Raw genomic sequence first — 22,586 nt, forward strand, 5'->3', positions numbered from 1 at the left:
CTGGGTTTTTTTTCTCTGCCTCAGAAGACACTCCCTCTACCCTGAGATTTTAGCTTCAGAGACACCTAGAATTATCTTAATGGATTTTTCATTTTAAAGTGGGATGTACTCGCGTCCATCTCGTGATTGGTCCAGAGCACCCCAGGGAGCAAGGACCTCTCGCCGTTTTCAGGGTCTGAAGCTCAAGTTTTCCGCAGCTCCACCTCCGTGCTGCCACGTCTCTCCTTTGACGACAGTCACAGGCTACCACAGATCTCCAGGCAGGGCAAGTGCTCACGCGTTGGCGCCCAATCTCTTAACATGACGAGGTGTGTTATCATTCCCATTTCACAGGGGAGGAGGCTCAAGTAGGGAGACGTGACGTGTCTCAAAACCAGCTGCCATTTATTAAGCACCTACTCTGTGTCAAGTGTGTTCGTTTTTGTTTTTAAATTATTGATTTGAAAGAGAGGAAGAGTGAGGAATATCAATGTGTTGTTCCACTTATTTATGCACCCATTGGTTGATTCTGTATGTGCCCTGACGGGGGACCAAACCTCAACCCGGGCGTTTTCGGACGCTGCTCTAATCAACTGAGCTACCTGGCCAGGGCCCAAGTGTGTTATGTAAGCTCTACTGCTTAGATATTCTCCACGGACGGTGTTAGCAGAGCATTTTTCTGGTAAGACTGAGGCTCAGGACTTGAGTGACTCACCCAGGGTCTTGGTGCAGCAGAACAAAATCTGAACTGAGGCCTGGTTTCCAAGGCTCCCTCCAAGGCAGCTGCTTGTGCCACTAAAACAGTGCATGTGCCTTTTAGAGGAGGAAATGGTGCCAATGCCAGTCACACTCACTTCACTATTATCATGAAAATCAAGTCAGATTCTGGACATGGAATGCCATGATGCTAATACCATGGAGTTAATACACATAGCTCCAAATTAGGAACCCAAACACCTGCTTCAGCTCAGTTCTAAAACCCTGTTCAATTTGGCAAGTCGTTTAATCTCCTCAGATCCACTTCCTCAGCACTAAAATGAAAGAACTGACCTGAGTAACTTTTAATTCTGCCCTGCTCTGAAATTCAATTTCTAGATAAAGCATCATATACATAAATGATTATGAAAAATTGGAAAACACCTCTCAAATTTATCTTGACTTTTGATTTAGCACCTCACTTATTTTCCAATTCCCTTGCAAGTTTATCTTTCGGCATCCTCAGATCTTTTTAGACACCGTAGTAACTTCCAATAAAACAATACATCATAGAGGATGCAAACCACAAGCTTTGAGAACTGTCTGTAAGTTTAAGTTTTAAATGTGCAAAATATTTTGGGATGTATATCCCCTCCACAAAAGATGAAAGAGAAGTAGGAAAGATTTTTCAATAAATTAACTACTAGAGATTAGATAATAACACAACTAGATTCCGTTTAAACTAAAACTGTTCCTTTACTGTAGGTACAAGTGCAGAGGAAATGTACTTGAATGTTAGTCTTGCTATTTCCTCATTCTCTGATGTTGAGCAAATTCCCCCATGCCTGTTTTCTCATTTGAAAAAAATAAGCATCCCAGTACTGTGCATCTCAGAAGACTGTTCCAAGGAACCAGCAATCTATATAAATGCAGTATCTGGCACACAGCCAAAGTCTAACTAATATTTGGACATTGTCACCAGCGCTCTCAGTTATTTTTATACGTGAGCAGGTTAATTGGAGAATTATTTTAGGGAACAAATACGCGAGTGCCTCCAGACCCCCAGAGCGAGGACGATGAGCTAGGTATGGAAACTCACTAAGGCAGAAAGCCCGGGGAAGCCAGATGCTGAGCCAGGGGCGAAACTGGCAAAACAAGAACGTGGCCCCCAGGGTGGCCTCTCCTCCCCTAGCACATCACTGGTCATGTGGTTTGGACCCGGCTCTTTCAAAACCCCTGAGACCTTTTCCTCTCTAGGCCTCAGTTGTATTTCAGTTTCAAGCCAAGAAAAGCAGCAAAACCAGGCAAGTGACACGGTGGCTGCCTCAGGACCAGCTTTTACCTCCCAAGTCAGTCCCTCCCCATTGTGTCCTCAGCCATGGGAAATGATTTGGCATGTGCTACGGATTGTTTTTCCTACATCCCTTCTTAGCAGGAGACAGAATTCTACTCAAAACATGGAAAACCGGATCACAAGACGATCAACATGGCGGGACCCTGGGACGTGCTTCTCACCACTCCAAACGCTCTGAGTCCCTGGATCCATCACACCAGAGTGAAGAGGGCCCCAGAAGGGGAAGAATGGGTGACTGAACCCCAGGAACACCTCGAGGAGGAACCTATGGAGAACAGACCTTTACATCTTGCCTGGTAGGAGCTGGGACACCTGTTGCGAATATACAGAATTATACTCATTCTAGTCATTTTGGGAAGAAAGTCACATACGGGGACCTTTATGTGTTGGAACTCATTGTCCGGGTAAAGGACTGTGGATGAAAAAACAAGGCCACATGCTAACCTGACAAGCTCAGGGAGGCCTGCTTGGCGGTTTTGCAAACTCAAAGACCTAAAGTAACCATAAAGGATGGTCTAAAATTGAAACTTTAACTACAAGCAGTTTATAGTGGGTAGTCATGTCCTGGGCCAGTATCTTCCCTAGTAAAGGTCAATCTTTACCTTAACTGAGTCTGTCTGTCTTTTTGCGTCTCAGATAACATCCATGGGAAAGGTCGGGGTAACTTGTAACTTCCCTTTTTCTGGACCCCTCAGGGCATAACCAAGGGTGCTTGGGCACCAAGACAGAGATCATAAATTCCTTTAGTGTTGTTGTTATCATGTTAATTGTTGACTGTTACCTATCCTGCACCCACCTAGGTAAAAGAAGGGTGTGTCTATCATTTTACTTTTTATCCAACCCCAGAGGTTCCCACCCCTTCCCCCTTAGCTTTCTCCCACCTCCCTAATCCATCACCAATGGAATTCATGTCACCCACCTAGGTCCCCTCCTTTGACTGCAATGTATAAAAATAGATGAAAAACCCACCATTCTCTGGAGCATTGTCCCAACCTGTTGAGATCCTGCTTCCCGGCAATTGTCGACAGTTTGGCTCAAATGAATTCACAAAAATTCTTTACAGTTTGAATGTTTTTATGCGAACAAGATGCAGGATGTTTTCTCTAAAGGTCGCGGCAGTGGCTCCCTGTGGTGAACGGCTGCCCTTTTCCGGGTGACCTAGTTGTCTTTCAGTATCTAACAGCTACAATATGAACTATTATAATTTCACCCTCCCTTACAGTAATGGGCATACTAAGCTGCCAACGGGTTGTTGTTGCATATTTCAAGAAAGACAATTTTAAATATAATAATGTTAACTGGCTGGTTTCTGATATGTGGAGTAACTGTTTATTCAGATTCCCGGTCAACAGCACCAGAGGGGAGGGCCTTGTTCCTTACGCCCACGGACAGAGGAGGCCTCTGCCCCATTCCATTAAGAATAATTATTAACAAACAGGAAGAGGAGGGAAATGTTAGGACCGTAGGGCAATAGGATCCTTAACGGCCATTGGTCAGCTTCCCGCCACAGGAGACAGACCCGAAACAAAGCTTTCTTGACAGGGTCCCGAAGGCACCAGCTCGCGCGCCTGCATTCCAGCATCCCCCCCCCCCCCGCCTCCACCCCCCCAGCCCCCGGACGAGTCCCCGCAGGTGACTGCGCACAGGAAGAAACTCCAGCGCCTGGGAGCTGCCATCGACCACCCACGTCCCCTGGGCGGTGCTGGGCAGCCCCTGCCTTTCCCTAAATCCATTCCATTTCTCTCCAAGCACCTTTGCTTACCCTGCCCGCGGCCCTACACCGGTTCACTTTCACCTACTATGTGCTACGCCCGGCACTAAAGTCCCGGGTCTTGCAGCAAATTAAAGCGGGATTAGGGGACAAACTAAGGAACAGGTGGCCAGCGTGAGACGCGCGTCACCGAGGCGGAGGGGGACCTCCCCAGCACTGTCCTCGCGTCGCAGCAGACACCTCGGTTCCCCCCGCGGATCCCCGCAGCCCACCCGGCTGGCCCCGCCCGCCCGCTCGCCCCGCCCCGCCCCGCCCGGTTGGCTCCGCCCCGTCCCAGGAGCGCACGCGCGGCGCCCCGGGGATGACACGCTCAGCCCCGCCTACACGTCACTTCCGGGACGCTTCCTGCGCGGGGCCTTGTGGGTAGCTGGCCGGGTCCGGGCGACGGTGATGGCGGGGGACGTGGGCGGGCGCCGCTGCCCGGACTCGGAGCTGCTGCTGCACCCGGAGTTGCTGTCCCGGGAGTTTCTGCTGCTCACGCTGGAGCAGGTCGGCGCCGGGGCCGCGGGGCGGGGGCCGGGGTGCTCTGGCGGGAGCGCTCCCGCCGTCTGGGCGGCTCGGCGCTGGCCCACCTGGTCTCCCCGCGCCCCCCGAAAGGAGACTTCCTCGAACATCAGGAACCCCTGGGGGTTGGGACTTACCTTTTGGGGCTCATGATGGCTCGCAAAGATGGGTCCTCGGCGACCCTCGCGGCCTGTACGGGAGCAAGGAAGAGGGGCCGGGCGAGGGTCGTGGGGGGACGGAAACGGGGACGTGGTCGGGGACTCGGGAGCACCGCATGCGCACCCGGTTGCAGACGAGGACGCAGGGGTGAACTGCCCTCTTTCGGGGCACCCCGTCGTGATTGCGGTGCAGGATCAGCCAGGAGGAGAATTCGGGCTTCTGCGCTCTCGGTGTAGCGTTTGCTCTTTCTCAGCTAATGTGGCCGCTCGTAGTAGGCGAAAAAGAAGACACAAAGTGATAAATTTTGTGTAAAGTGGTAGAGAATTACTGGCCGTTTCCTTGGGGTTTTATGTATAGCACCTTGTTTTTCTTGTGGCTCCTGAGCCCTCCGTGCTGCATGTTTGTCTAAGCTCATCAAGCCCCAGCTCAGCGGGTCATCTTAGTGATGGCAGTTACCTTTTGCCTGTTTCTCAAACCTCTTAGTTAGGCACACCAGAGTCACCCAGGACTGGTTAAAACACACATTTTGCGGGACTCATCCCCACTGTGTCGGAGTCAGTAGTTCTGAGATGTGGCCTGAAAATCTGCGTGTGTTTTTTTTTAGCAAGTTCTCGCTTCTAGTTCAGGGACCACAGTTAGCACCGCTGCCCCTAAGCAGGGCCTCCCCGTCTAACCTGCCAGTGGTTCTGCGGGACACTGTCTATGGGACCCTCGGGGTTCCCACGTGTCTCCGAGTGAGTGAGTGCCGGTGCAAGTTGATGATAAACGCCCATCTGGTATAAGACAGAAAAGGAGCAAAATTGTGCTTTTAAGTTTTTAAGGGGAAAAAAGGATTGGGAAAAGTTTCAGAGGACATAGGTTGGATATGTTTAGTCAGTTCTAAGCACAGTGTTCCCAGAATGGTAGGAGAGCCGTGATCACCTCTCCATTCCCGCTTGCTTCGCTGTTCTCCTCATCGATGAGGATGGTGTCAGCGGACGTGCCCCCGTTGCCTGGCATGCTGGCTGAACACTATGGACAGACAGTAGGGCTTGTCCCACGGAGGACATGTGGCCATTGCCTGGCAGAGGAGGCTGGACCTAATATTGACAGAGCTTGACCTACTTACAATACCGCTTTTTTCAGTGTTATAAAGGACCCTTAAGCATGTGCCTAATTGTAGCAATGGTTTTATAATTTGTTATTTAAGCAGTAATGTTCTGCCCTGTTAGGCAGGTAGTTGGTTAGTTGTTAAAAGAAGGATGTTGTTTTGAACTTACTTTTGTTTCCTTTTCCACAGAAGAACATAGCTGTTGAAAGTGATGTAAGAATAAACAAAGACAATCTTACTGATCTGTATGTTCAGCATGCAATACCATTGCCTCAGAGAGATTTGCCAAAGAATAGATGGGGGAAAATGATGGAAAAGAAAAGAGAGCGCCATGAGCCAAAAAACGAGACTAAAAGGTACTTTTCAATGCTTCTGGTTTTTATCTTCTATGACTAAACAGTTTTGCTTTTTTTTTTCTCCCTAGGTAAATTTAGGTCAAAAAGATTTCATTTACTCAACAACTATTTATTGAGCACCAGGCACTGTACATATACCATGAATAAAACTGACAAAATTTCCTGCTCATATTTTAATATGAAGAAACATGATAAAAAATTAAGGAAAATATATTGTATGTTACATCATGAAAGAAGAAAAAGCAGTGAGAGGATTTACAGTTTTATTTTATTTATTTATTTTTTAAAAAATATATTTTTATTGATTTCAGAGAGGAAGGGAGAGGAAGAGAGAGATAGAAACAGCAATGATGAGAGGGAATCCTTGATTGGCTGCCTCCTGCACGTTGGACCGAGCCAGCAACCCAGGCATGTGCCCTTGACTGGAATCGAACCTGGGACCCTTCAGTCCGCAGGCTGACGCTCTATCCACTGAACCAAACCGGCTAGGGTGGATTTACAGTTTTAATTAAAGTGGCCAGGAACAACCTCACTGAGAAATGCCATTTCAGTAGAGAGACCTAGCGAGTAGTGAGTAAGCTAGCGTTCCAAGCAGAATATAATAATTGGGGTCAGGAGTGTGCCCACAAACAGCAAAGAGACCACCAGGCTGGGTGGAGGGATTCAGAGGGAGAGGGGCGAGGTTGTGCGTGAGTGGAGATTGTCAGATCACATAAAGCTTTGCAAGTCATTGTGAGAACTGTGGCTGGACTGTTGAGAGGAGAAGGCAATGGAGGGTTTCAAGCAGAGCGGTGACACCATCTGAAGTCCGTTTTAACAGGGTCATGCTGGCTGCCATATTGGGAAGTGATTTAAGGTGGGGAGGGACAGGGAAAGCAGTTAGACTGCAGTGATCCCGGCAGCAACTGGTGGTGACGGTGAGGTGGTCGTGGACTTGATAAGAAGTGGTTGGGTCTGGATGTATTTTAGAGGTAGAGCCAGAGCCAACTTGTGCTGAATTGTGAGAAAAAATAGAATCAAGACTCTAATAAGGTCTTTGAATAATACAGAAATGGAGAGCTCATACAGCTTCAGGGACACTATTTCACATTTTTAAATTTCAGAAAATTGTTTCTAGAACCACAAGCAAATGAATTTCCCTTTTAAAGGTACATGTGATTAATCAGTATAGTTGGTTAGTTAATGAGGACAAAATACCCAGAGAGCCCTAAGTGAGCTAGTTGTTTCTTTTCCTGTGTCACTTATATGGCAAGTGGGTGTTATTGATTACTGAGTCTTCTTTGGGAGCCTTCTGTTTGTAAGGTACTGTCATGGGCAGTGCAGTAGCGATGGAGTGAGGGAGAATGCTAATTCTGATTCCAGGTTTTAATCTCTAGTTATGAAGGATGCAGAAAAACTCATGACCGGTAGGGAGGTTATTCTCCGAGGAGTAGAATAGTGAAGATTGGGGCATGCGGGCTCAGAGTCTTTTGGAAAGTAAATGAGCGTACAGTCCCACTTTGCATCAGGAACACATTCAGTTCAGATTGAGCATCATTTTAGCTCGATGGTTGCGTGTTGGTCAGGCTGTGTATTAGTGTCAACTTTCATAAATCTGGATTATGCTGTGCATATCTTTAATTGACTTCTGTTAACTCTTACTTCGAAAGTATTTTCTTCTTCATCTGCACATTCAGGCCCATTGTCCTAGGCAAAGCTTTCAGTCCTGACGTACTTTACTTCATGTGACAGCTTCTTTAAGTCCCTCAGAGTCACTTTGGAAAGGATCTTTGGCTCTATTTTTAAAAATCACAGTTTGACTCCTGCATCAGAGCATTAAAGCTGGAAGGATCTACTAGGTCACCGAACATTACTGAGCCGCCTGCTGGTTCATCTCTGGAGGAACGAAGCTCTGGAGAGGTGCTGAGACGTGCCTGGTCCCACCGAGCTGGACCAGGGCTTTACTGCTGCGCTTCTCGGACCTGAAGGTGCCCCTTGCCTCTTAAATTGAACTCTCACAGCTGACGCACCTGCTCACAGTCCTTCTGTTTCCCTCCTGCAGTGGCAGTGGATTATAATGAGTTTATTTTTCATCTTCTGCCAAATGGTTGTCAGTGGTAAATTTGGCCAATCACCTGGGATCTGGTTAAAAGGCAGATTCTGAATTTTTTACAAGCTCCCAAGATACTACCGATGCTACTGGTCCCTGGACCACACTTCGAGTGGCAAGGCTGGAGAGGTCTTCCTGCTCAGTGTGTTTTATTAAAAGGTTCTTATCATAAATCTGTTGTTTGAGGTATAAAGGATAATGACCAAATGAAATGCTTTTATTATCTTATGATTAAGAGTGGGAATTAGATTTTCAGAAGCTAAATATGAAGACTTGCTAAATTTTAAAATTAAAATCATACAGATGTTACAGTTCCAGTTATTTTAGAAAATGCCTTGGCTTAAGCGACCTTACTGAATGGAGCAGAGTGTTCCGTATCGTCGTATGTAGATTGCTGCTATGGTCGTCTTGGTATAGTTTTGTAGTTTATTATTCTTTCTAAATAGTAATACATGGTCAAGATAACCCTATCAATAAGATGGTGATTTTTAAAAATTAAAAGAATTTTTAGTTACTAGGAAATTCTGTTTTACTTTTTAGGGGTAGTTGGTCAATTGATGTTTTAAAAATAACTCTCTTGTGTGTACAATAACACTCTTTAAATTTCATGTCAACAAATATTTAAACTTTAAAGCACCAGAAAATTGTTATTCATTTACAATGTAAAAGAAAATTTCTTTTCCAGTGGTCCTACATCTTATCAGTAAATTTTTTTGGTCATGGTTTGTTTTAACTTTACATTCTGGTAACCGGATTGCCATTGCAGATGGCATCTTTCATGAATGTGTCTCTGATTGCAGGAGTAGCACTGTAGACGTGTCAAAGAAAAGACCTCTCATTGTGTTTGATGGAAGTTCAACAAGCACAAGCATAAAAGTGAGAAAGACAGAGAACGGGGATAATGATCGACTCAAGCCTCCCTCTCAGGCAAGCTTTACCAGTAATGCCTTTCGAAAAGTATCCAGTTCCTCTTCAAGTGTGTCACCCCTCATTCTGTCTTCCAATTTGCCTATGAACAATAAAATGGAACACAATAATAATGACACTAAACAGAACCATGACTTAGCGCATGGGAAAAGTCCTCTGGGCCCCGCGAAGCTGCCGCCTCTGTCCCCAGTGGGAACTACTCCAGTGAAGCTAAAGCGAGCTGCTCCGAAGGAAGAAGCCGAGGCCGTGGTGAGTGAGAGGGGAACGAGGCGGCCTCTGAGCAGTCACTGCTGCAAGCTGGTCCTTAGCCCTCACGTGATCTGTCAGACTTTTACATCTCATTTCTCATAAATCCATCATGGTAAACTGATGCTTTTTAAGAAGTACACTCAGTTTTGTTTTTTTGTTTTCCCTGCTTAAAATGTGTAAAGAAAGAGTTTCCTAGACACTTATCCTAGATTTTTCTCATTTAGATCCTTTAAGTATCTTGCAACTAAAAGAAAGAAACACTCTTTTTTAAAAATTTATTTTTATTGATTTCAGAGGGGAAGGGAGAGGGAGAGAGATAGAAACATCAGTGATGAGAGAATCATTGATTGGCTGCCTCCTGCACACCCCCTACAGGGAATCAAGCCCGCAACCCAGGCATGTGTCCTTGTCCAGAATCGAACCCATGACTGTCAGTCCTCATGCCGACGCTCTATCCACTGAGCCAAACCGGCCAGGGCAGAAAGAAATCCTCTTGTTGGCAAGGCTCAGCATGGTAGGTAATTTGTGCAGGTCACATTTCAGTAGCATGGGAGGGCGTGGTCTTTGTTTTGCACTTAACTTAAGCCACACTAGAGTCTAGGACAGCCGTGGATCCGGCCCATTTGAAATGAATAAAACTAAAAAAAAAAAGACCGTACCCTTTTATGTAATGATGTTTACTTTGAATTTATATTAGTTCACACAAACACTCCATCCATGCTTTTGTTCCGGCCCTCTGGTCCAGTTTAAGAACCCATTGTGGCCCTCGAGTCAAAAAGTTTGCCCACCCCTGGTCTAGGACTTACCACTGCCTCCCCTGCCCCTTGGATGTCCCTGTCCTTGGAGGGTGGAGGACACTTGGAGGAATCTACTGTGTTGTGTTCTACGGCACTTACGCATTTTAGATGCTGGCAAATTGGATACAGTTACACAGTTTACTTAGAGTTTAATTTATGAGATTTATGTAAACATCCAGCGGTTTTATAACCTTGTTCGTCTCAGACTGCTATAACAAAAATACCATTGATGGGATGGCTCAAGCAACAGGCAGTTATTTCCTACCGTCCTGGAGGCTGGGAAGTCCAAAATCAAAGCCCTGGCAGATTCAGTGTCTGGTGAGAGCCCACTTCCTGGTTCATAGTCAGTTGCTTGTCTGGGACCTCACATGGCAGAAGGGACAAGGCACCTTTCTGGGGTCCCTTTTAGAAAAGCATCAATCCTGTTCATGAGGGCTCCACCCCATTACCGAATTACCTCAGAGGCCCGCCTCCAAATATCACATTGGGGGTTAGGTTTTAATACATGACTTCTGAGGGGACACAGACATTCAGTCTGTAGCACATTCCTGTAGTATATACTTGGGCTTTATTATCTTCAAATTGTGTGTAAAGGGATCAAAACTCAGAGTATTCAGTCAAAAATAGTAGATGCTAGAAAAAGAAAGCTGCTGTGTATCCGACCAGCCCTAAATCCTTACATTAGTTCCTTGAATCCTTTTAGTAATCCTGTGATGTAGACACAATAGTTATTTCCATTTCACAGATGAGGAAACGGAAGGTTGGATAATTTAAATAAACTTGTCCAGGGTTCAGTTAGAATTCATGCCTGGCCCCAGACATGGCTTATGACACCATGTTGCCTCCACAGTAAACTCGGTCACCTTTGTAGGAGGGAGGGAGAGGGTGTCCGATAGGAGTGGGAAGAGGCATCCACCCTCACATATTACAGTAAGGAGTGAGCTTTAAGGAGTTTTGTGTTTTTTTTTTAGTTTTCTGAGAAAACATTTTTCTACTCAAAAACTTTTACTCTTTCAGAGGTGTGGTTTTAAAAATTTTTACTTATTTTTAATCCTCACCCAAGGATTCTTTTCTGTTAATTTTAGAGACAGAAAGGGAGAGAGAAACATCGATGAGTTGCCTCCTGTACGTGCTCCGACTGGGAATCGAACCCACAACCTAGGTGTGCGCCCTGACCAGGAATCGAACCTGCCACCCTTTGGTGTGTGGGTCAATGCTCCAACCACCTGAGCTACCCGCTAGGCCAGTGATGGCGAACCTATGACACGCGTGTCAGAGGTGACACGCGAGCTCAGTTTTTTGGTTGATTTTTCTTTGTTAAATGGCATTTAAATATATAAAATAAATATCAAAAATATACATCTTTGTTTTACTATGGTTGCAAATATCAAAAAATTTCTATATGTGACACGGCACCAGAGTTAAGTTAGGGTTTTTCAAAATTCTGACAAGCTGAGCTCAAAAGGTTCGCCATCACTGCCTAGGCTCAGAGGTGTGATTTTGTGTGTGTTTTTTTTAAATCTTTTCTCCTGTTAAGATCTTGGATTGTGAGATTGAGGGAGGACATGGGCTCAGCAGGGGGGAAGCAGCCCAGGAGCAGTCAGTGGTCTCAACCCTGCATATACCCTAGAGCAGCGGTTCTCAGCCTGTGGGTCGCGACCCCTTTGGGGGTCGAATGACCCTTTCACAGGGGTCGCCTAAGACCATCGGAAAACACATATATAATTACATATTGTTTTTGTGATTAATCACTATGCTTTAATTATGTTCAATTTGTAACAATGAAATTGGGGGTCACCACAACGTGAGGAACTGTATCAAAGGGTCGCGGCGTTAGGAAGGTTGAGAACCACTGCCCTAGAGCTTCAGAAAGTCAGAGGTCAGAGCCTCATCCCTGCTGCCTGTGGGTTCTCATCTAACTGGTCCTGGGATAAGGCCCAGGTCCGGACATACTTGTAAGTGCCCTGGGTGATCCTAAGGTGCACATGTTTGAGAACCACAGCTAGAAAAATGGGAGCCAAGCAGGCTTGCTCTGTTTCCTAATCTAAGATCTCTCCCACCAGATGGCAGCAGGGATCTACCATTTGTATGTTGGTAATAAACCTTGGTGGTTTAAAAATAGTCATTCCAGTTGTTCTCTGACATTTTTGTAAGTATAAACTGATTTTTGTTTATGTCATTTTAGGATAACCTGAAGCCACCAGAAACAAAGAGGAAGATACAACATGTTACATGGCCATGAAGGAAAGTTTCCAAAAATGTAAATATAACTGTAGTTTTCAAACAGTTCACATATATCGACAGTATTTACAGAGAGCTTGATTATTTTGAAAATTTTCTAAAGGTTTAAAATTAGGTTAAAAAAAAAAAGTCTCTCCCTCCCTTTGAAAGAAAAAAAATTGCCTTTTATTCTCTGATTAGGAAAGAATTTCTCTTTTTTAAAAAATATGTTTTTATTGATTTTAGAGAGAGAGGGAGAGAAAAACATCCATGTAAGAGAGAAACATCGATCGGCTGCCTCCTCTGCATGCACCCTACTGGGGGTCAAGCCCGCAGCTGGGGCATATGCCCTGACCTGGAATTGAACCAGCAACCTTTCTTTGCACGGGCCAATGCCCAGCCAGCTGAGCCACACTAGCCAGGGCAGAAGGAATTTCTTTGTGAATGAATGGCTTACTATACGTTATTTATGTTGACTGTAGTCAAATCAGGAAGCTACAAGTCTGGTGTACCATAAAGCATCTGATGAATTTTAGGAATAATTCTCATTAATCTGTTTCAATCTTTGGAGAACTTGGAGATTTTTTTAAAAAACTCACATATTTTAGAAGTTCACAATTTTTCTTTTCCCAAGCAAAAGAATATAACAGTTCTCAGTATTTTAGTAAATACTGCCAGTTCATCCTTGAGGTTCACTGAGAAAAGCATATTTGCAGTGCTGCCAATACACTACTCAGAATATACAGATAAAATTGCTGTCCTCTAAGTGCTTGCGATTGCTCCTTCCTTTGAAGTCATAGCAGAATTGTTTCTCATGAGTTGACTGCTCAGTGTTGCCCCAGGTCCACCCTTCAGGATATCTTGTCACAAAGCAGTCCTACCTCCTCCTTTCAGGAGCAGTCTGATCGCACTCTGAGCTCGGGGATCTCCCTCCAGGAGCTTAATTGAGGCCGGCTTTAAAAATCTCCAGGTGAAGTCATCGTGTTAGAGGTGGTACCTGTTGGTAGAGAGTTCAGTGAACAGGAAGAGGAGGTAGGGTTGTAGAATTTAGGAGAGTCTGGGAGTGTGGGGGTGAAGGGGGAAACTCGGTGTGACCCAGATGGGCCAGCAGAGGAGGTACTGAAGTCGGAAGTGACAGCACGGAGGGTGCCAGTTGGCCGGGTCGCTGCGGCGCAGCATGGAGCGCCGTCCACAGGGCTGTCCCGCAGGCATATCTCTGAGTGCGTGCTAAGTGGTCTTGTTCCAGCTGCATAATTGAGTCAGTGAGCAAACAGGTTATTCCTCGCATTCGTGAGTTCCAGGGTTCACTTTCCTGCCGTGTGTTTCTAACCAAGTGCGAGAATTCTTGATACTCTCTCCCTTGTATGATTGATCTTCAAATCAGGGTTTGCCTTTTCAGTGCTTTTAACAACAGTCTCATTCCTCTTTCTATTTTTAAAACAAGCATTTGAATTCAGCTATTGAATTGCCATAGGAAGAAGTAGTTCCGCCGTGCAGGTGAACACTGAACTGAAACTTTAACCCTGTAGTTTCAGTCCTGCCTTCTCCAGACTGTGCATCTGTTCGCATGAGACAAAGTGGATACATACTGAGTTGCATAAATTGTTAATGTTAGGGCAAATTGTTAAGTACGCAGTTGTCTGCGGGGCTGTTTTCCTATGCATAACTGTTAAGGGACATTTTGAAAAGTGCAGATTTTAGGGTAGAATGACAAGTTATATTTATTCAGTTGTTCCTTCTGCTTTCATCTGCATTTCTCTCTTAGTAAAGAGAGAATTAGCCATTTGACAGTTTTAAGTCAGTAGAAACTTATTTTTCGTTATTCAAAAAATTAACTTTTAATTTGCGTATTTAACTTACAAAGTAGGTTGGCACTAACAGCTGAACTGTGTAACATTGTTGCTTCAAATTGAAGTTTATATTATGGACATTCAGAGTCAGCGCTCATGTAGCAGCATGCTCTTGACCTACTTTGAGTTTGAAATGTGGAGGAGCTAAGCTGGGTACTGTGTGTCCCATACACCAACATCCTGGAGCGCTGTGCCTTCCTCCGGGCACAGACACAGCTAGCCCCGGTGTCTCCACGTGCGGCAGCGGCCTGCGGAGCCTGCCCGCAGAGCCTGCCCCGCAGAGCCTGCCCCGGAGCCTGCCCTGCATAGCCTGCCCCGGAGCCTGCCCGCAGAGCCTGCCCTGCATAGCCTGCCCGCAGAGCCTGCCCCGGAGCCTGCCCTGCATAGCCTGCCCCGGAGCCTGCCCGCAGAGCCTGCCCTGCATAGCCTGCCCCGGAGCCTGCCCGCAGAGCCTGCCCTGCATAGCCTGCCTTGCATAGCCTGCCTTGCATAGCCTGCCCTGCATAGCCTGCCTTGCATAGCCTGCCCTGCGGAGCCTGCCCTGCATAGCCTGCCCCGGAGCCTGCCCTGGAGCCTGCTCCGGAGCCTGCCCCAGAGCCTGCCCGCGGAGCCTGCCCTGGAGCCTGCCCTGCATAGCCTGCCCCGGAGCCTACCCCGGAGCCTGCTGAGGGATGCATGGGAAGCGGGCAGAGGTGTTGGGAGGCTGATGGTTTGAAGTGTTGCTTTGGTGAGCTTTGAAGCTGAGAAGGACTTGAATGGCCAACAACTTCAGAATCCTCTGTGCTCCCTAACACGGGTTACTGTTGTTGCTCTCGATTCTGTAGTCCAATAAAGCCAGTTTTTCTTCTTGTTGGGGTAGGAAAGCAAATGGCATTTGTGTAGAGAGTGGCTTCTGAGGTGGAGCTCCAGGCACTGACCACTGCCTGCCCTTGCCAGGTGGTCTTGTTCTTTCCTTCCTCCCCCTCTTGGCTCCCCGTTTTCCTTGCTCATGGCCTCGTTTCCCGCATCTTCACTTTCTCTGCCTTCATCTCCCTCCTCTCTGTAGAGCCTAAGCTTCAGGCTTGGTCACAGCGTGGCCCTGCTCGTTTCCTGCGGTGGAGCTGGACCGACGCGTCCCCGTGCGGTGAGGTCGGGCGCTGCGAGGGCTCTGAGCGTGCTGCGGCCCCCGGGCTGTCGGCTGCCCTTTTCCAGACGCTCCGCAGCCAGGCCCTTTGGGAGCCGGTTCACCTTCTGCCGTGAGGCCACAGTGCTTTTGCTAGAACTGAAGTTCCTCAGAATTGTCGTTATTTTTTGAAGTAATATTTTGGTTGCTTAAGTTTTCAGAGACAATTCTAAACTGATCTAGAGACTCATGCAGCAGCAATGACCTTTTTAAAACTTACATTAAGTAAACTGCCAGTAGCTTAAATCACATGTATGTCAGAGCCTCCTCTGTTCTCTACTGTGGGACTTCAAATGTTTTTCAGTGTGCTCTTTATTAAATGCTTGTGCAGGTTTTGTAATTCAGTACAGAAAGTTTAACCTTGTAATGTACATTTTTTTTGTATGTAAAAAGTCTTTTAAGTAGCCTTATCCTTATTTAAATAAACTGAATAAAATTATTGAGTAGGTGTGTCGTTCATAAAAAAAAATAAAATGAAAAATACTCTGTAATGACTTGATCTCTTTTTATTTGAGTAAGTGCTATTGAAAGGTGTCATTTTTATAGTAAAAAGTCTGTTTCTGGACTGATTGAGCTCCAGCATGATTCCGATAGTCCCCCCATCTCGGGGCGCTGCTGTCCAAGGAGCATGGTCGGAGTGGCCGGCATTCAGGACTCCCCGGTGCGGCAGAGGCTGACACTGACCACCGCTGTGCTTGGGGGAGGGAGACACGTTCCCAAACCTCATCCCGTGTGTGTGTGTGTGTGTGTGTGTGTGTGTGTGTGTGTGTATTCAAATTGATTTCAGAGAGGAAGGGAGAGGGAGAAAGAAACATCAATGGTGAGAATCAAAATTGGCTGCCTCCTGCAGCCCTCCCGCCCTCACCGGGGATCGAGCCATAGGCCGACACTCAACCACTGAGCCATGCCGGCTGGGCCCTTGTAAGCTTTCTTAACTGGGGCAAACCAGAGATTCGTTGAGGGCTTATTTGTGTTTGCGTGGTCTTAAGAAAGTTAATTTCTAAACTGGTGTCTTAATGTTGATAGTGACGCTCTAAATTAACTAGGAAAAGCCTCAGGTCACCTGCCTTGAACCTAAAAATTAGGTCCTTGATTTTTTTTTGTCTGGACAGAAGCGACCAAAAAATTTTATTTCCATTTAGATTTTTACTAATGTGTTCTAGTACTAACTGAAGTGCTTTGCCCTGCCAGTTGTTATAAAGTTGGTTGTCTTCCCTGTTGTGGCAGAAGAAATAAAGATGTGAATTAAGTTCTCCTAAAGAAAAGAAAGGCAAGTGAACAGGAATGATGGATAATTATGAGAGGAAAAAAATCAGGCTTAGGGTGAGAAACTATTTAAATCTAGTGGTTAGGAAAGCCTCTTTGAAACGCTGGTCTTTTAAGGGGGTGACAGCTATGGGAAGCTTTTGGGGAAAACATCCTATAAATGGTAGATTGTGATCAAGCAAATGCTTCTACTGTCACTCCTGGACCCCTGCTGCAGCAGTGATGGGGAAGAAGCTAGAAAAATATGCCCCACTGACAGCCACCCACTCCCCATCCAGCTGCCAGGTGACTGACTGCATGAGGTCCCAGGGCAGACAGCCCAGACAGCTGACTCGCAGAATCACAGGGAATAGAAGTGCTAAGCCACTAAGCGCTGGGGATGGTTTGCTACCCAGCACTAGATAACAGACATCAGTCTCCATGGTGAAGTGAACACCTGAGTCTTCGTAGGTTTTTAGATCAAAAAGACTAGTGGGGAGGGTAGTATGAAATGAAGTCAGAGAAGGTAGGCAGAAGCCAGAGTAAGGTGGATCTTAGGCCATAAGGGACCTCAAATGTGATGCTAAGAGAAATTGGAAGCTGTTTGTTAGCGCTGTTCAGACTTGACCAAGTTGAACCAAAAGACAGAAACAAGACTGGTTGTGTACAATAGCATGAAATGTTTTTTAATCTCTAATAAAATTAACCAGGTGCCTTGTTTTTTAGCCTTTGGGTACATGGTTTGAACCAAACTATTTACATTTCTTTGACTAATAATTAAACCTTAGAAGACTAAAATACCAGTTACGCTTAAAGATAGTTTTATAAATATAAGAACACCAACTCTAAGTCTATTCTGCCCTGCTACATACTTTTTTTGAAATAAACTTTTAAAACATAAACCTTGTAGCGTTTTCGGTGTATAGAAATATTGCTGGCTGAGGCGGTATTGAGAGTTTCCCTCTCCCGACAGCTTCCCGCCACTGATACGCGTTAGTCTGGTGCCTTCCTGAGACTAATCAGTACCGATGCATTGTTAGCTAAAGTCCATAACTTTATTCAGGCTTTCTTAGTTTTTACCCAATGTCCCTTTTCTGTCCCAGGATACCACCTTACCTTTAGTTTTCATAATAACTCCTTAGAGTCAGCTGGGCTGTGACAGTGTCTCAGACTCTCCTTAAATTTCTCAGCCTTGACAATGGGGAGCATATTGGTTAGTTTTGAAGAATGCCCGTCAGTTGGACTTGTCTCGGGTTTTTTGCATGATGAGACGGGTTACGAGTTTCAGGAAGATGGGAGGAAAGAGCCCTTCCATCCGTTGTATTAGGGTGCATTCTCTAACGGCTTTAACCCTTTCGAGGGGACCCTCGGCCACCGGCTCAGGCACTGTCAGGTCACATGGGGTCACTTTCTTTCCTCCTCTCATGCTGTGCTCGGGAGAGGGTCACGGGAGGAGCGTGGAGGACGCTTCACCTTGCTGGCCAAGCGGCCACATAGCCCACTTGGAATTCTCTGCAGAATTGTCTGTTCTCCCCCCTTTTAAAATTTAATAATCATCTCAGTGTGGACTCAGACACTTGCGCTTTGGGTAATGACATAATGCTTTCTTGTTGGTTTTGCTCAGATCCCTCTGGCTCTGGCAACTGAGAACGGCCTCAGTTGGCCGCTGTGTCCCTCTGACGTAGCCATCCTGTGGCTTCTCTGGAGCACCTCCTCACTTTCTGGTGGAACAAAGTGCTCCAGGTTCCTCTTGCATGTTTCCTGTTCCAGTCCTAGGCGTGGCCATCTCTCCAAGGAGTCTTGGTTCCTTTTATTGCAGGATGGCATTAGAAAGCAAGATCTGGGCACTAGGGTGCTCATGGATCCTGGGGTGTCATTGCTTCTGGGCTGCAACTGACAGAGCAAGGAAGTACATATGTGTTTTACTGACCCTGGTATATGCACACATCTGCGTGGTTTTATATGTAAGCATCTCTATAGTAAGCTAAACATGAGTTCATACTGTGTGGACCACTGTAGGCCTCCTGTGCTTGTTTCTAAGTGCCCGCCCCAAAAATGAGAAACCAGGCTCCCACCACCCACTGTCCACTTACCTGTTTGCTTCCGGTACCCAGGTGCAGCGGTGGCCGCTGTTCACCGGTGCCCGTGTGGGAAACAACGCCAACAACTAGATGGAGTGCAGTGATTTATACAATTCCTCTGCCTCTATCCTTTCAGACTCCACTCGTTTCCAGTGTTAAGTCATGTCGCTTAAAAATATCGGAGTTTTATATTTTAATGAACAAGAGGATGTCAGGTTAACTTTTCTCTGTTTGATTGATTGATGAGAGAGAGAGAGAGAGACCGATTTGTCGTTCCACTTATTTATGCATTCATTGGTTGGTTCTTGTACGTGCCCCGATGGGACGATGCTCTAACGAACGTGATTGCCCTGTTCCTGGCCACACACGCCATTAGTGCAGTAGGGACTGGCTGTGTTTCACACTCTACATAAGGAGCTGGAATAAGACATGTCTCTGCCCCAAGGGGCTTTACCCTTTTATTTATTTTTATTTTTACTTTTTTTAAATGTATATTTTATTGATTTTTTACAGAGAAGAAGGGAGAGGGATAGAGAATTAGAAACATCGATGAGAGAGATCAATCAGTTGCCTCCTGCACGCCTCCCAGTGGGGATGTGCCTGCAACTAAGATACATGCCCTTAACCGGAATCGAACCCAGGACCCTTCAGTCTGCAGTCCGACGCTCTATCCACTGAGCCAAACCGGTTCGGTGGGGCTTTACCCTTTTATTAATCCCCGTTGATTCAGTCTAAACATTCAAATAATTTGAGAAAAAATCTGAAGAACATTTTATAATTAAAGTCAGGATGTTCTGTGTACCAAATGGCTTACTAGTTAACGTTTTTAATTCTTTGAAGCCTAAGGAAACCAACCCCAAACTGGCTTTTTCTCTTGGAAGATGCTTCCAACCCTGGGAGGGTTTTGTTCACATGCTTCTAATTGTACAACTGTTGATAGTGCCTGGGATGAAGTTACCCGCTCTGATTTCTGTGGCAGACTTATTTCTTCTCTCGCATCCCTTTGGCGTGCTGAGAAGAGTCAGTTTCGTAGTTCATGTGCATTTGGGCACGTGTGTTGCCTGGACATTCCCTTCTCAGTGTTTCAGAAAAGCTCGTATTCAGAGATCGCATCCCCCACAATCACCTCCACATATAAGAAAACAAATTGTGTTTTATTTTAGAAATAATGCCTCCCTTAACCTTGGTCCAGTTATGGCTTTTTCTCATTGTTTCAGACTGGAAGCAATGGGGCGCAGCACTCTGATGATGGAAGAGGAGGCGTGCAGAGGGAGTGACTTCTCTGAAGGCTGCCGCTAGCTGGTGGCAGAGCAGCGGCCCAAACCTGGACCCCCTGCCCTTTTCTTAAACCAGAAATGGGCCCCTTCCCAGGCCCCTCCACGCCCACCCCTCCCCTGGAGTACAGTGCAGTGGCCCTGCGTTCACACGACGGCTCACTGGCTAGCGGAGAGGAGAGGGACATGACAGACAGACACACAGCAGGTGTGCGACCAGAAGTTCCCCAGGAGGGACGGGCTGGTGCCGGGAGCCTGCCCGTGTGCTGGCCTGCCTGGCCTCCAGTGAGCATCATTCCTCTGGGCTCCCGTTTTCACTCTGATCCGGGGTCTCCCCCAGATCTCAGTTCTCTGTATTTCCACCTCGTTTCACCCTGAGCCCCTCAGGCTGCCCTCTGAGGCCTGGCAGCCTCATATCGGAATGAGCACTTAAATATACAGGGAGCATTATAAGGCTTTTTGCTCATGTCTATCTCTACTTCATGGACCTTGTGCCTCCTCCTGGGGTCTCTGCAGAAGAGGGGGCCTCCCGCGCCTGGCCCTCCTTCCTTTCAGCGTGCGTGGCATGCCTCCTGTGAGTGTGTCTACTCTGTGTATGGGTTCAGGGCGCTCCGGCAGGGGCGGGGCAGGGGGTGCCCACTGTTAGTGTGGGATCCCCGTGGATACTGCCAGTCACCCTTTCCCGGAAGGATTCCCTGCCGTGGCTCCCCTTCCTCTGCTCTTATAACATCTCAATGGAACACAACCCCCTGTTGAAAAAATCCAGAGCCCTGAGAGTTGACGCAAAAACCTGAGACCGCAAGAACCCAGCAGAGTAGGCCATTCGTTGAATGCGCTATTAACCAGTGTGTTATGGTGAGAAGACAGCCCTGCTCCCCACAAGGTGGGGAAGCTGTGGCCAGGACTCCAAAGAGCACCTGTCCCCTGTGATAAAGGTGAGCTAGAAGTCAGCCTGCCTGCTGAGGGCGGGAGGAAGCCAGGAAGGAGAAAGAGCAGAGAGATGAATGGAAGGGGGTGGGGGGGAGGCGGAGATGGAGGCCTGCAGCAGCAAGCAGGCTCCTGCAGGTTTGCAGCCAAAGCTGCGCCCGGAGGCTTCCCGGGAAGTAGGTCCAGCCTGTGCCGGCGGAGCCCTGTCTGCAGGAAGACAGCGCTGGGCATGAGGAGACGCCTGCGGACGGTGCTGGACGCGGGGACAGCACAGGTCGGCTTACCAGGCGCACGAGGAAAACGCGCACCAGCGCCAGGTGCTGCCGAACCATCAGGTGGGAGAGACGGACCCCAGAGCTCTCAGGTATCAGAACAATCAGATACAGATCAAGCAAATTTGCTTTATATTAACTGTCAGTATAGGAAACGATAAAAAGTATAACATACACTTTTCTGGGATGTCATAACATTGTAAAGTTTAAAACATACAGCTCAGTGAATTCACTTGTGTGTGTGTGTGTGTGTGTGTGTGTGTGTGTGTGTGAGAGAGAGAGAGAGAGAGAGAGAGAGAGAGAGAGAGAGAGGCCACTCCCCAGATCAACATAGAGAGCAAACTTCCCGTAAGAGCCAGCAGTATACATTTTAGGCCTATGGGCAGGCGTGTGCGGCTGAGTGGGCAGGCTATATTCCCATACACCTTTTTAAGAGAACGCAGGGCAGCGTGCAGGACTTAGCCGAGCCAGTTTGCCAACCGAAGCACAGAACCTTCTCGCATTCCAGAAGTTCTCTCCCCGCTTTCCCCAGCAGAATGAACCACTGTTCTGACTTCCGTCTTCATCATTGAGTTTTACCTGCTAAAATTTGTTTTATGCACTTTTATGTATGTTTTATTTCTTTTTAATAAAAAGTCTTGCTCATAAGGCAGTTTATCATAGAACTGCGTTGTTGTAGAGTCGGTCGGAAGTATTGTTCAGTGTCGTGATTCCCAGCTGGGGTGGAGGCCCATGCGGGCTCTGCAGACCCCCGAGTGGGTGTGGCGGCTCTAATCACAGTTCACTACGTTCAGGATTCTTCCCTTTATCTTTGGCTTTCAACATCTTAACTATAATATGTCTGGGTACGGATCTCTTTGCATTTTTTCTACTGTGAGTTTGTCAGGCTTCTTGGATAATTTTTAGATTAATGTTTTTCATCAAATTTCGGAAGTTTTCAGCGATTCTTTTATTTTGTAAATATATTTTATTGATTTTTTACAGAGGAAGGGAGACGGATAGAGAGTTGGAAACATCAATGAGAGAAACATCGATCAGCTGCCTCCTGCACACCCCCTACTGGGGATGTGCCTGCAACCAAGGTACATACCCTTGACCGGAATCAAACCTGGGTCCCTTTAGTCCGCAGGCTGATGCTCTATCCACTGAGCCAAACCAGTTAGGGCTATTAATTCTTTTTAAAAATATATATATTTTTTCATTGATTTCAGAGAGGAAGGGAGAGGGAGAGAGAGAGAAACATCAATGGTGAGAGAGAATCATTGATCGGCTACCTCCTGCACACTCCTACGGGGGATGGAGCCCACAACCCAGGCATGTGCCCCCGACCGGAATGGAACCTGGGACCAATCCGTCAGCAGGCCAATGCTCCATCCACTGAGCCAAACCAGCCAAGGCCAGCCATTAATTCTTAAAACATTTTTTCTGTCCCTTTTCCCTCTCCTCTCCTGGTGTCCCCGTTTTGCATATGTTGGTTCACTTAATGGTGGTTCGCATTTCTCTGAGGCTCTGGTCATTGTTTTCTTTTTTCCCTGTTTTTCAGATTTCATGATCTTTATTGATCTGTCTTCGTGTTCACTGACT

General features: G+C 46.7%; 1 protein-coding gene across 2 annotated transcripts; it reads left to right on the forward strand.

Annotated features, from left to right (window-relative positions):
• Nucleotides 1-4,149: 4,149 nt before the first annotated feature.
• LOC308526054 (ashwin) lies at nucleotides 4,150-21,691 on the forward strand. Of its 2 annotated transcripts, none has more exons than XM_081101017.1 (5): nucleotides 4,150-4,289; nucleotides 5,743-5,909; nucleotides 8,799-9,174; nucleotides 12,157-12,231; nucleotides 19,747-21,691. In XM_081101017.1, exons 1-4 carry the CDS (start codon nucleotides 4,191-4,193, stop codon nucleotides 12,211-12,213), a joined length of 699 nt encoding a protein of 232 aa, XP_080957143.1. In that variant the 5' UTR covers nucleotides 4,150-4,190; the 3' UTR covers nucleotides 12,214-12,231; nucleotides 19,747-21,691. The 2 variants fall into 2 exon arrangements, with proteins under 2 accessions (XP_080957143.1, XP_080957142.1); XM_081101016.1 differs by lacking the exon at nucleotides 19,747-21,691 and adding an exon at nucleotides 15,087-15,642.
• The last annotated feature ends 895 nt before the right edge of the window (nucleotides 21,692-22,586 follow it).

The sequence above is a fragment of the Myotis nattereri genome (assembly GCF_964212035.1).
Source record: "Myotis nattereri genome assembly, chromosome: 10".
In the NCBI taxonomy this organism is placed as follows: Eukaryota; Metazoa; Chordata; class Mammalia; order Chiroptera; family Vespertilionidae; genus Myotis; species Myotis nattereri.